The sequence below is a fragment of the Colobus angolensis genome, unplaced genomic scaffold (assembly GCF_000951035.1).
Source record: "Colobus angolensis palliatus isolate OR3802 unplaced genomic scaffold, Cang.pa_1.0 Scaffold22, whole genome shotgun sequence".
Lineage (NCBI taxonomy): Eukaryota > Metazoa > Chordata > Mammalia > Primates > Cercopithecidae > Colobus > Colobus angolensis.
The window spans coordinates 2880534-2891585 of record NW_012115377.1 but is presented as its reverse complement, the minus strand read 5'-3'; the positions used below and the strand labels follow the sequence as shown (position 1 = coordinate 2891585).

Sequence of the window (11052 nt, the reverse complement as noted above, 5' to 3'; positions counted from 1 at the left end):
GGGAACCCGGGAGGCGGAGCTTGCAGTGAGCTGAGATCCAGCCACAGCACTCCAGCCTGGGTGACAGAGCGAGACTCCGTCTCAAAAAAAAAAACAAAAAAACAAAAATTACTAAGATGCTGCTTATGGGGGCAGGCGAAAAATAGTACAATTCAGCAGCTTTCCAAAGGAAGTTGAGGAGGACAATTTAAAAGATTCCACTGTTTGGAATTAATTAATGTAAGAGTCTTCTTTTTTTTTTTTTTTTTGAGACCACGTCTCACTCTGTTGCCTAGGCTGAAGTGCAGTGGTGTGATCTCGGCTCACTGCGACCACCGCCTCCCAGGTTCAAGTGATTCTCATGCCTCAGCTTCCTGAGTAGCTGGGATTACAGGCACCCACCACCATGCCTGGCTAATTTTTGTATTTTCAGTAGAGATGAGGTTTCACCATGTTGGCCAGGCTGGTCTCCAACTCCTGACCTATGTGATCTGCCTGTTCGGCCTCCCACAGTGCTGGGATTACAGACGTGAGCCACCGCACTTAGCCAAGAGTCTTCTGATAAGCAGTCGGCCCTCCCCTGTCTCCTGGGTGCCTCTAGGGAGTGGCTTCCAAAGGAGAAGGCTCAGACCATTTAGTGTCTGGACGGTGCCCTGATTCCAGGCAGAGTGGGGCCTGTCCGACACAGCCTTCTGGCTGCAGAAGCCGTTCCTTTGTCTAGGTCTGTGTCACCTATCAGGTGTTGGTTAACGTTTCATTGCTTAAGAAGCAGACAGGACCCAGAGAAAGCATTTAGTTCGGTTTTTCTCTTAACAGTCTGTGTGTTCAACAAGGGCTTAGGAAATTCTTATAACCATGAATAACCTGTTTCTTCAGTTACTTTTTTGACTTCACTCAGACACTGATGATTAAGCAGAAGTAAACATACATGGTCACTGTCATCACAGATTTTTTAGTCTGATGGGAAAAAGACCATTTAAGAAATAAACACGTATGTGTTGTGATGAGCATATTAAGGAAGGTTAGAGTATGCTATCAGTATGCTGGGGAGACCATGTTTAGATTCGGGAGACAGCTTCAGCAGACCTCGCTGAAGAAGTGACATTCAGCCGAGGCGTGAGTGATAGAGTTGGCCTTGCCTGTGGGTCTCAGGTCTGGACAAAAACAGGAGGACGTAGGAAGGCCAGAGGGGCAGGACACCACTCGGCTACTTGACTGAAGCATGCATAGGCTGCTGTGACAAGCTCCAGGGCGGATGGCACCGCCCAGGGATGGGGACGTACAAGCTTAGTGTGGTGCCTGCTCTCATTTGGGTTTTGTCTGTCATCAGAAGAGATGTCCTTGTAAGGATGATTAATTTGATGGTAAAGTAGAATGACCTCATCATTGGCTTCAGCTCTGATATGGGAAGTGGCATCTGTGTTTCTGTCAGGAGAGTCTTCTGTCCCTTTGGCCCTGGACACATTCAGGCAGAGTCTCGACTCCTCCATTTGTGTGGTCTAAACCACAGGACGTCAGAGTCTGATGGGAACCTCGAGCGTGTGGGTTCCACCTTGTCATTTCATAGTTGGGGCCATGAGGTCCAGAGACGGGGAATGCCTTACTCAGGTTGACCCACTGAGTCAGAGATGGGTCAGAGACCAGGACTCCTGTGTTCTGGGGAAACGTTTACTCTGAGCGCCAGTGCTGGTGGGGCTGGTGTTGAATCTGCTATCTTGCTGTCTGTTTTCTGTTTATGATGTTTGTTCATTTATCTCTTTTTCCCATTTATCTGCCGCCTTGTGGGTCAAGTCCTTTGATGACTGATGGCTTATTTACTCTCTTTGTCATTGTGGTTTACTGGCTGCTTGTAGGATTACAGTACACATCTTCCCTTACAGTCTGTCTGCCAGTGGTGCTCTGTTGGGTTCAGTGTAGTGCAAGAACTATCTGCGGGAATATACTTGCATTTCCCCTCCCGTCGATTTTCGTGATGTTTTTGTCATGCAGTTTACTTCTCTTGAAGAAGTCACCCAATGTTTTGTTGGCTTTGATTTGTTGTGGTTTGGCTTTTTTGCTTTGAACAGGTTTTTTGTTTTTTGTTTTTTGTTTTTGAGACAGAGTCTTGCTCTGTCGCCCAGGCTGGAGTACTGGAGTGCAGTGGCGCGATTTCGGCTCACTGCAATCTCTGCCTCCCAGGTTCACGCCATTCTTCTGCCTCAACTTCCCAAGTAGCTGGGACTACAGGTGCCCGCCACCATGCCCGGCTAATTTTTTGTATTTTTAGTAGAGACGGGGTTTCACCGTGTTAGCCAAGATGGTCTTGGTCTCCTGACCTCGTGATCCACCTGCCTCGGCCTCCCAGAGTGCTGGGATTACAGGCGTGAGCCACTGCGCCCGGCCGAACACTTACCTTTTAAAGAGACCCAGAAATGACTGGAAAAAATCACGTTCACCTCGCCAGGTGCTCTTCCTTGCTTTTTGTTGTACATCCAGGTTCCCGTCGGAGATCATCTTCCTTCCTGAAGGAACTGAAAGTTTCTTGTAGTGGGTTGCTGGTGATGTGTTCTTGTTTCTTTTGCATGTCAGAAAAAGTCTTTACTTTGTCTTCATTTTGAAATAAATTTTCACTGGGTATAGAATTCTAGGTTAACTTAATCCTTGTTCCTTTAGTTTCCAATTTGTCTCTTTTCCTCTGGCTGCTTTTAAGTTTCTTCTGTTTTTTGTTTTGTTTTGTTTTCCCTTAGAGACAGGATCTCACTGTGTCGCTCAGGTTGGAGTACAGTGGTGTTCACTGCAGCCTCAACCTCCCGGGCTCAAGCGATCCTCTCACTGCAGCCTCCTGAGTAGCTGAGACCACAGGCACCACACCACTACACCCAGTTAATTTTTAAAATTTTTGGTAGAGTTGTAGTTTCTCCGTGTTGCCCAGACTGGTTTTGAACACCTGGCCTCAAGTGATCCACCCGCCTTGGCCTCAGAAAGTGCTGGGATTACAGGCATGAGCCACTGTGCCCAGCCTGTCCCGGTAATGTTTTACGGGATGTTGTGAATTGTATTTTGTTGGGTGCTAGTTATACTTGTATCTCTACAAATACCCTTGAGCTTTTTTCTGGTACACAGCTGAGGTACTTGACACACTTTGGTCCTTGTGAGACTTTTACGCTTTCTAAGTCAGGGTCAAAGTAGCCTTCAGTTTGGGCTGATTTTGTCTCATCAGTGGGCAATGCCCTCTGAGTAGTGGGTCTGATGCCCATGAATTACCAGCCTTTCCACCCTGGCTATTGGGAAGAACAAACCATTTGTGGCCCTGAGTGCCCCCAGTGATTGTTCCCTCTGCTCCTTGTGGGTGGTGCTGTCCCAGCCTCTGGTTTCCTTGCACACACATGCACTGGGCGGGAGGAGCCCTCTGTGGGTCTCTTCAGCTGGCTCTGTGTGGCTGTATCCTCTCTGATCCTCAGTTCTGTGGTTTCTCTCTGCCTTGGTCTCAGAATCTCAGTGCTGTTTTACCCATCCGCCATCGCCTGGGAACTCCAGGCCGTGAGCAGGGGCAGTCAGGAAGCTCTTAGGGATCGCTGTCTTGGGCAGCCTGATGTCCAGGATCTGAAAACCGTCATGGCCTATGTTTCATCACATTTGTTAGTTGTTTCAGGCGGGAAGACAATGCTTAGTTCTCCCATCTCGGCCAGAAGTGGAAGTCCTTTCCCCATGGGAACATTCCCGACAGTCCGTATCTGAGTCAGAGCTGTTCTCATGCCCAGCTGGAGTGGATGGGTGCGTTGCTTAGTAGCCCCACAGCTGTTCGTGGGCACAGTGAAAATAGAGAAAATGATGTGGATGGGTAGGACTTCTGGTTATTAGTTGTGAGTAATGAAGTTTAATGGTTTTATAACTTTGCATGTTTGTGTGTTTTCATTGTGATGACTGATCTTGTATTAAAAGCAATTGTATTTAGTGGCTGGGGGTACGGTGGCTCATGCCTGTAACCAGCACTTTGGGAGGCCAACTGGGGTAGATCACTTGAGGTCAGAAGTTGGAGACCAGCCTGGCCAACATGGGGAAACTTCTGTCTCTACTAAAAACACAAGAATTAGCCGGGCGTGATGGCCGGTGCCTGTAATCCCAGCTACTTGGGAGGCTGAGGCAGGAGAATTGCTTGAATCCAGGAGACGGAGCTTGCAGTGAGTCGAGATCAGGACACTGCACGCCAGCCTGGGTGACAGAGCGAGACTGTGTCTCAAAAAAAAAAAAAAGCAATTGTATTTGGATAGGTCAGGATTAATTAGAACCAATTCAGTAACTAATAGTGAAAAGTACTAATATTGGGAGAGGTGACAAATAGTGAAAATGATTCTGATTGTCAGGTAATAACTTTAGCAAGTTGTGTGGTCATTTGTATGAGACAGTAAGAGTGCCCTTTTTCATGAAGGTTGTTGGGGCCAAAGTGGTAACAAACGCCCGCAGCCCGGGGGCTCGATGCTATGGATTCGTCACCATGTCGACATCCGACGAAGCGACCAAGTGCATCAGCCATCTCCACAGGACTGAGCTGCATGGAAGAATGATTTCCGTAGAGAAGGTGAGGCAGTTCTCGTCTATGGTAACTCGCAAATGGAGTTTGCAAGTGAGAAGGCCTGGGCCACACATCATTTCTGTCTGTATTGTATTTTAGGCCAAAAACGAGCCTGCTGGGAAAAAGCTTTCTGACAGAAAAGAGTGCGAAGTGAAGAAGGAAAAATTATCAAGTGTCGACAGACATCATTCTGTGGAGATCAAAATTGAAAAGTAAAGTGAATTTTCAAATCTCCTCTTGGAATCCCTGGGAGGAGGGCAAGGGCAGCCACCGTGGGCCTTGAAAAACACACTCTGTCCCCACCTCTACCCACGCAGCCTTTCCAGCTTCCTGCTGGAGTCTCACCTGATTTTTGTGTTCTGCTGCCACTTCAATATTCAGCTTTTATTTATGTTTTGGAGACAGGGACTCACTCTGTCACCTAGGATGGAGTGCAGTGGCACTGCAGCCTCCACCTTCCAGGCTTAAGTGAATCTCCTACTCCAGCCTCCCAAGTAACCGGGACTACTGCAGGCATACACCACCCAACCAGGCTACTTTTAGCATTTTTTGTAGAGACGTGGTTTCGCTATGTTACCAAGGCTGGTCTCAAATTCTTGAGCTCATGTGATCTGCCCGCCTTGGCCTCTCAAAGTGCTGAGATTACAGGTGTGAGCCACCGCGCACTGCCAATCTTCAGCTTTCTGTTTAAAGCTATTTAACGAAGTAGCCCATGTCTTTAAAAAGTGGATGCAGATGATCCTCAGCATGTATTTGTGTCCTGACAACTGATTAGCCTTTTGAAAAATCAGTATACACAAAATGAAAGAATACTATTTTTTATGTCCTTTTCCATATTCTGGTCCCTTGTACGGCCTCTCAGACCTTGGAATCATTTCCTCATCCATGTTGATTTTCATGTAGTTCTCACTTATTAATCACAGCAACTGTCATAAACCCAGTTTTTCAAAGATAAAGCATCATCCAAAGGAATGTAGCCTGGTCTAGTGTTGCAGTGAATGATCTTGAGCAAGTAGTTGGTGCTGTGTCTGACAGATGGCAAGTATTGCTGTGTTTACTTCAAAATTAAAAATATCCCAAGGCACCCTGTGAGTTCACGGTGGCACTCTGGGGTACCTTGGCCTAGTGGTTGGGAACCATGGGTCTGAGGTTCTATTTTTATAAAGGGGTGATTTATATTTAATCAAAACGGAGGTAGGGACAGATCTTTCAAGGCAGGTGTGGCTTATTTATATTTTTAACACAATTGTAGGCTTTTGAGAAGGTAGATTTTGGTGGTGCATATGATCAGGGCAGTGTCTCAGAAGGCTGAGTGTCTGCCTTAAGTTTACGTTGTCAGTGCAGTTTAGAGGGTAAACATGTCTGTGGACATAGTTGAACTGGGTTTTTGAAGATGTAATTACCAATTTACGTCATGGCCAAATTGGAATTATTATATTTAATTGGAATTATTTATTATTTTTAAAAAACATTTTACTTTTTGAGATGGGTCACCCAGGCTGGAGTGCAGTGACGCAATCATGGCTCACTACAGCCTCGACCTCCCAAGCCCAAGTGATCCTCCCACCTCAGCCTCCCTAGTAGCTGGGGCTACAGGCATGGGCTACCACTCCCAGGTGATTTTTAAATTTTTGATAGAGACAGGGTCTTCCGCTTTTGCTCAGGTTGGTTTCCACCCTGGCCTCAAGCAATTCTCCCACCTTGGTCCCACAAAAGACTAGGATTATAGGTGTGAGCTGCTGCATCTGGCCCCAAGTTGAAATAAGTAGGCCCCTGAGTAATGGGTGTCAGATGAGCCTTCATGAGCTTGGAGGGGGGTAGGGGGTTGGTGAGCCCCCTAATTTAATCAGCAACTTCAAAAAGACACATCCCATCAGCATTGCTAAGAAAAAAAAAGTCTGTATTGGTGGAAGATGGGGAACTGTTGTTGCAGGTTTGCGGTATTCTTGGTGTCTTGTGTTTCATTCATTGCTTTTCTGTATTTGTGGGAAAGGTGGTAATAATTAGCTAACAGTATGGGATGGTCCTGTGGCCAGCATTGGGAATGCAGCAGTTTTCTCGGTCCTTGCAGTAGCCCTGGGAGGCACGTGCTCTATGCAGGAGAAGATACAGGCCTAGAGAGGGGAACACGTCCTGCCTGAGTTTGCTGGGAAACAGCAGGGCTGGGATTCAACCTATGAAGGTTGCTCGGAGCCCCATGGCTCTTAACTGGGTGATGAACTTAAGATCTTTAAGACCAAACTTCCTGCAGGTTGTTTGCCTAGGAGGTTGAGCATTTTAAAATTTGTTTTGACCTTGTTTTTTTCTTCAAATTGACACCTTCATTAGCCTTTCCTTCCGTTTGAAGGATTTCTAGATTAGTGGTCGGTCTTGTGAAATAGAGAAGCTTTCCAAAGAAGGGAAGAAGAGGGGCTCGCCTTTGCCATCTTGAATGAGTAGTGGTTTTTATACAGTTGTCCAGAAAGCACATGTAAATGTCAGGTGTAATCCGAGCACCCAGGGATGATGCTTTTTGTTGGATATCCTTCCAGTCTTCCAGTCTTGTTTTCAGCACATATATTTATCTACTAGAAGGAAAGCAGATGAATAAACATAGCATCTTGTGCGGCAGGTGAAAGGAGCCAACACCCCCCGCCCCACCCTGCCCCATCCTGCCCCATCGCAAGCTCATGAAGGCTCATCTGACACCCATTACTCAGGAGCCTACTTATTTCAACTTGGGGCCAGGTACAGAGCTCACGCCTGTAATCCTAGTCTTTTGCAGGGCCAAGGTGGGAGAATTGCTTGAGGCCAGGGTGGAAACCAACCTGAGCAAAAGAGCAAGACCCTGTCTCTATCAAAAATTTAAAAATTACTTGAAGTCGTAGCCCACACCTGTAGCCCCAGCCACCTCCTTTTTATTCCCCCTGAGTTCTGTCTCAGGATCTAAAGACCCTTCTTTTTTTTCTTTTCCTTTTTCTTTTTTTTTTTTGAAATGGAGTCTCTCTCTATTGCCAGGCTGGAGTGCAGTGGCGCGATCTCGGCTCACTGCAACCTCCGCCTCCTGGGTTCTAGCAGTTCTCCTGCTTTGGCCTCCTGAGTAGCTGGGATTACAGGCATGTGCCACCATACCCGGCTAAATGTTTTTGTATTTTTAATAGAGATGGGGTTTCACCATGTTGGCCAGGCTGGTCTCAAACTCCTGACCTTGTGATCCATCTGCCTTGGTCTCCCGAAGTGCTGGGATTACAGGCATGAGCCACTGTGACCAGTCTAAAGACCCTTCTTTAAAGCATACCATGAGGTAACAAAAGTAAGCTGTAGAGCAGTATATGAAGTATGACCTCCTAAGACACTCTGTAAAACATCACTGTAGATCACCGCAGTCAGGCAGACCCAGTGATTGACAGTAAGGCCGCCCTCGTGGTCATCATAGGGATGAGGGAGAGGAGATAAGATGATTTACAATAGTCAGTTTTTCTCAAAATGAATTATTATTTTTTTAAAAAAAGACAACTCCATGATGTGGAGGTTGAGAAGGGCAGGGGAGATGGGGCAATCAGAAGCTTCCCTGGCATGGCTGGAGCTCTGCCAGGAACCCTGCCTGGGTCGGTGGGGGAGAGGCCAACAGGTGCTTGCTGGAGGGCCCTGCAGAGGCCTGACTTTCCTGCCTGGACCCTGGCACATTGTTGGTGTTGAGTCAGTGTGCAGTTTAATTGCCTGAGACGAATGGCATTAGGGAACGCGGCAGCTGAGTTTGAGTGGCGAAGATGATTTATTTCACTGCTTAGAAGAAAGTTGCCTTTGGTTGAAATGGCACTTAACACCTTCCCGTATTCACTGGCACATAACACATCATTTAACGCCCTAAAAGTATGCAGTAGTGACCAACCGAGGGGTGTTGGCCTCACGGGTAAATGGCCTGCCACTCTGTGCAGTGGGGGCTTGGCATCCTGCCACTGGGCCTCGATCCTGTTGAGGCTGTATTGGGAAGAAATGCTTTTCCCTATAAAGCTTATAAACAATGTTCCACACATACATGATGAAACATTAAACTTTTTAGAAGTGTTCTCATGTAGTTGGCATGTTTCTCGTCTCCACCTGCACGCCACTCTTGGGTGCCAGCCTGTCTGGCATTTTGGAAATGCATCCCCAGGAATTTCATTGTGCATATCCCTCAGTTGAACAAGTAATAGAAGTGGGAATGCGGCCTGTATCTAAAGAGGAGTATTGTTATTATTATGGCTTTCAAATAATTTTTTCCCACCCGATTGCCGCCGGGGTGATTTTGTTTTGCATGGACATCTGAGTATGTGTGAGTGAGGCTTTGGGTGAGCCGTTCCTGTTACAGAGTCTTGTGAACTCAATTTGATAACCACGTTTTTAAATAGAACCGTAATTAAGAAGGAGGAGAAGATTGAGAAGAAGGAGGAAAAAAAGCCTGAAGACATTAAAAAGGAAGAAAAAGACCAGGATGAGCTGAAACCCGGACCTACAAGTCGGTCTAGAGTCACCAAATCAGGTGATGAGAGCCTTTTAAGTGCTAGTGGAAGGGTAAGGCCAAGGCCTGGCATGGGTGGTCAGTAGGTGGGGTTCCGAGGGAAGATGAGGACAGCGAGCTCTGGTGACATGGCTGTTTCGCTGTTCGTATGTCACCGTTGAAGAAACAAGAGTCTGTTGATGAAATGGCTTAAAGGAGTTTCCATACAACACCAGGAATCCAGAAGTGCTTGGGACTCAGGGCTTAACGTGTATTGCTGAACTCAGCTGCCTGAGTTCTGGCTTTCTCAGGGCCTTTGGCTGATTGTAGTGTGGGATTCGCAAGAGTGAGTTGTCCAAGTTTCTTGTAACTAACCTGATGCTATTTTGCAGGTGTGCAGTCAAGTTTTTCCCACATTATGTTAAAGCTGGAGGTAGTAAAAATACAGAGAAAACTGAAACCTCCAAGCATTTGTTGAAGTGGTTGTATTTGGACGATGCCACTTCTGTTGTCATTTTGTAAAAGTTCATTGTGCTTTACACCTTTGAATCTCTATGAGACTCAGAATGTTTTGTGGCAAAAAAAATAAGCCAACTCCACCTCCCCCATCAAGGAAGAAAAAAAACAGAAACAAAACCCAGCCATCTGGAGCATTGAAATTTGGTACAGCACATTACAAGCTGGATCTTCAGCTCTCAGGCTAATTTACCCAGAGTCTCATGAGGAACGTGTTTTTAAAATGTTCCTCAAGTATTATAAATCTCCCCAAATAAGTCATTGTTCCAGTGCTTAGAGCCTGGTGGTTCTGTTGTCAGGAGAGAGAATTGGTTGGGAAGCCTTTATTGCTGGAAATGAATGGAGGGAAGCCCACCCGTCTGGCAAGGCACTCCCTCAGAGCTGCAGCGTGATTCCGAGCACGGACTGGATACTGCAGAGCTTCACAGAACATCAGGGAGGAGTGACAGCACAGACCAGCTCCAGAGCTGTGGGGTTTAGTGTGGAGGGTCACAGAGGGCTCTGCGGGACGGCTGTGCCTGTGTGCGTGCTGCGGGTTTAAGCTGTAGGTTGGGAACAGGTCCCTCCAGTTGTGCAAAGACCCATGAGGGAGCCCCGTTGTGCTGTGCCCGCGTTACTGTGTTGCTCACAATAGATGAGAAATAGAGGCTCCCAAGGCTGGTGTCAGTCACTTGACTCGCACCTTGTGTGTCCAGAGTCCATCAGAGCGCTGTTCACTGCAGGAAGTTGGGGCGTCCACAGGTTTTCATAGTTTGCTGTGTTTTGTCCTGAAGGAAGCAGAGGAATGGAGCGGACGGTCGTGATGGATAAATCAAAAGGAGAGCCCGTCATTAGCGTGAAAACCACCAGCAGGTCCAAAGAGAGAGTGAGTATTGCCGCCACCATCTCAGGGCCAGCTGTTTCTCACGATGGCTCCACGACCATTTGATTCGCATTATGAAAACAGTGCTGTTTTGCCTTTAAAATCTTAAAGAGTTCTTTGAGGTTTGTAGGAGGCGTGATAATTGTGTAGATTGTAGATACACACACGTGAATCCTGGCGCTTTCTGCAGAGCAGTGCCCCTCCGTGTTTGCTTTCCTCCATGTGTTGGCCCCGTACTGGCTCCTGACTGGGATGTGCCACCTTCCGACAGAGCATTGGTTCACACAGCAGCTCCACCATAGGCTGGGATGGGCCAGACCCAGGCTTTTCAAGCTGGAAGGCGGGTCCTACTCTTTGGTTGACTTAATAGCAGGTTACTTTCTTTCATTGATTTTCTAGTTTCTATTAAATTAACCAAAAAGTTAGAGACCAGCCTAGGACAGTGTTGGTCATGTTATCAGATCAGGAGCTGCCCCTCTCGAGTTGTGCGCACAACTAGATGAAATAGCATCTCATTTGTGTTTTTCACTCTGGAAAACAATAAAAACCTCTGCTTCCCAGCTGCAGGTTCTAGCTAAGATGTTCATGAGGTGACAGTGCTTTTTTAATGAACGCAGAGTTCACCGTATTCAGCCAGGACCACTTTGTGTTGTTAAGACTTAACTTTTTTTTTTTTTTTTTTTT

The 11052-nt window shown here is 46.9% G+C and overlaps 1 protein-coding gene across 1 annotated transcript in view; it reads left to right on the top strand.

The window, feature by feature from the left end:
- The window catches only part of SAFB2 (scaffold attachment factor B2), a 36604-nt gene that overhangs the window by 13900 nt on the left and 11652 nt on the right, over positions 1-11052 (top strand). The window contains exons 10-13 of the mRNA XM_011943484.1: positions 4388-4537; positions 4631-4743; positions 8902-9032; positions 10280-10371. Coding sequence (XP_011798874.1) covers positions 4388-4537; positions 4631-4743; positions 8902-9032; positions 10280-10371 — 486 coding nt within the window. The remainder of the gene's footprint in view (positions 1-4387; positions 4538-4630; positions 4744-8901; positions 9033-10279; positions 10372-11052) is intronic.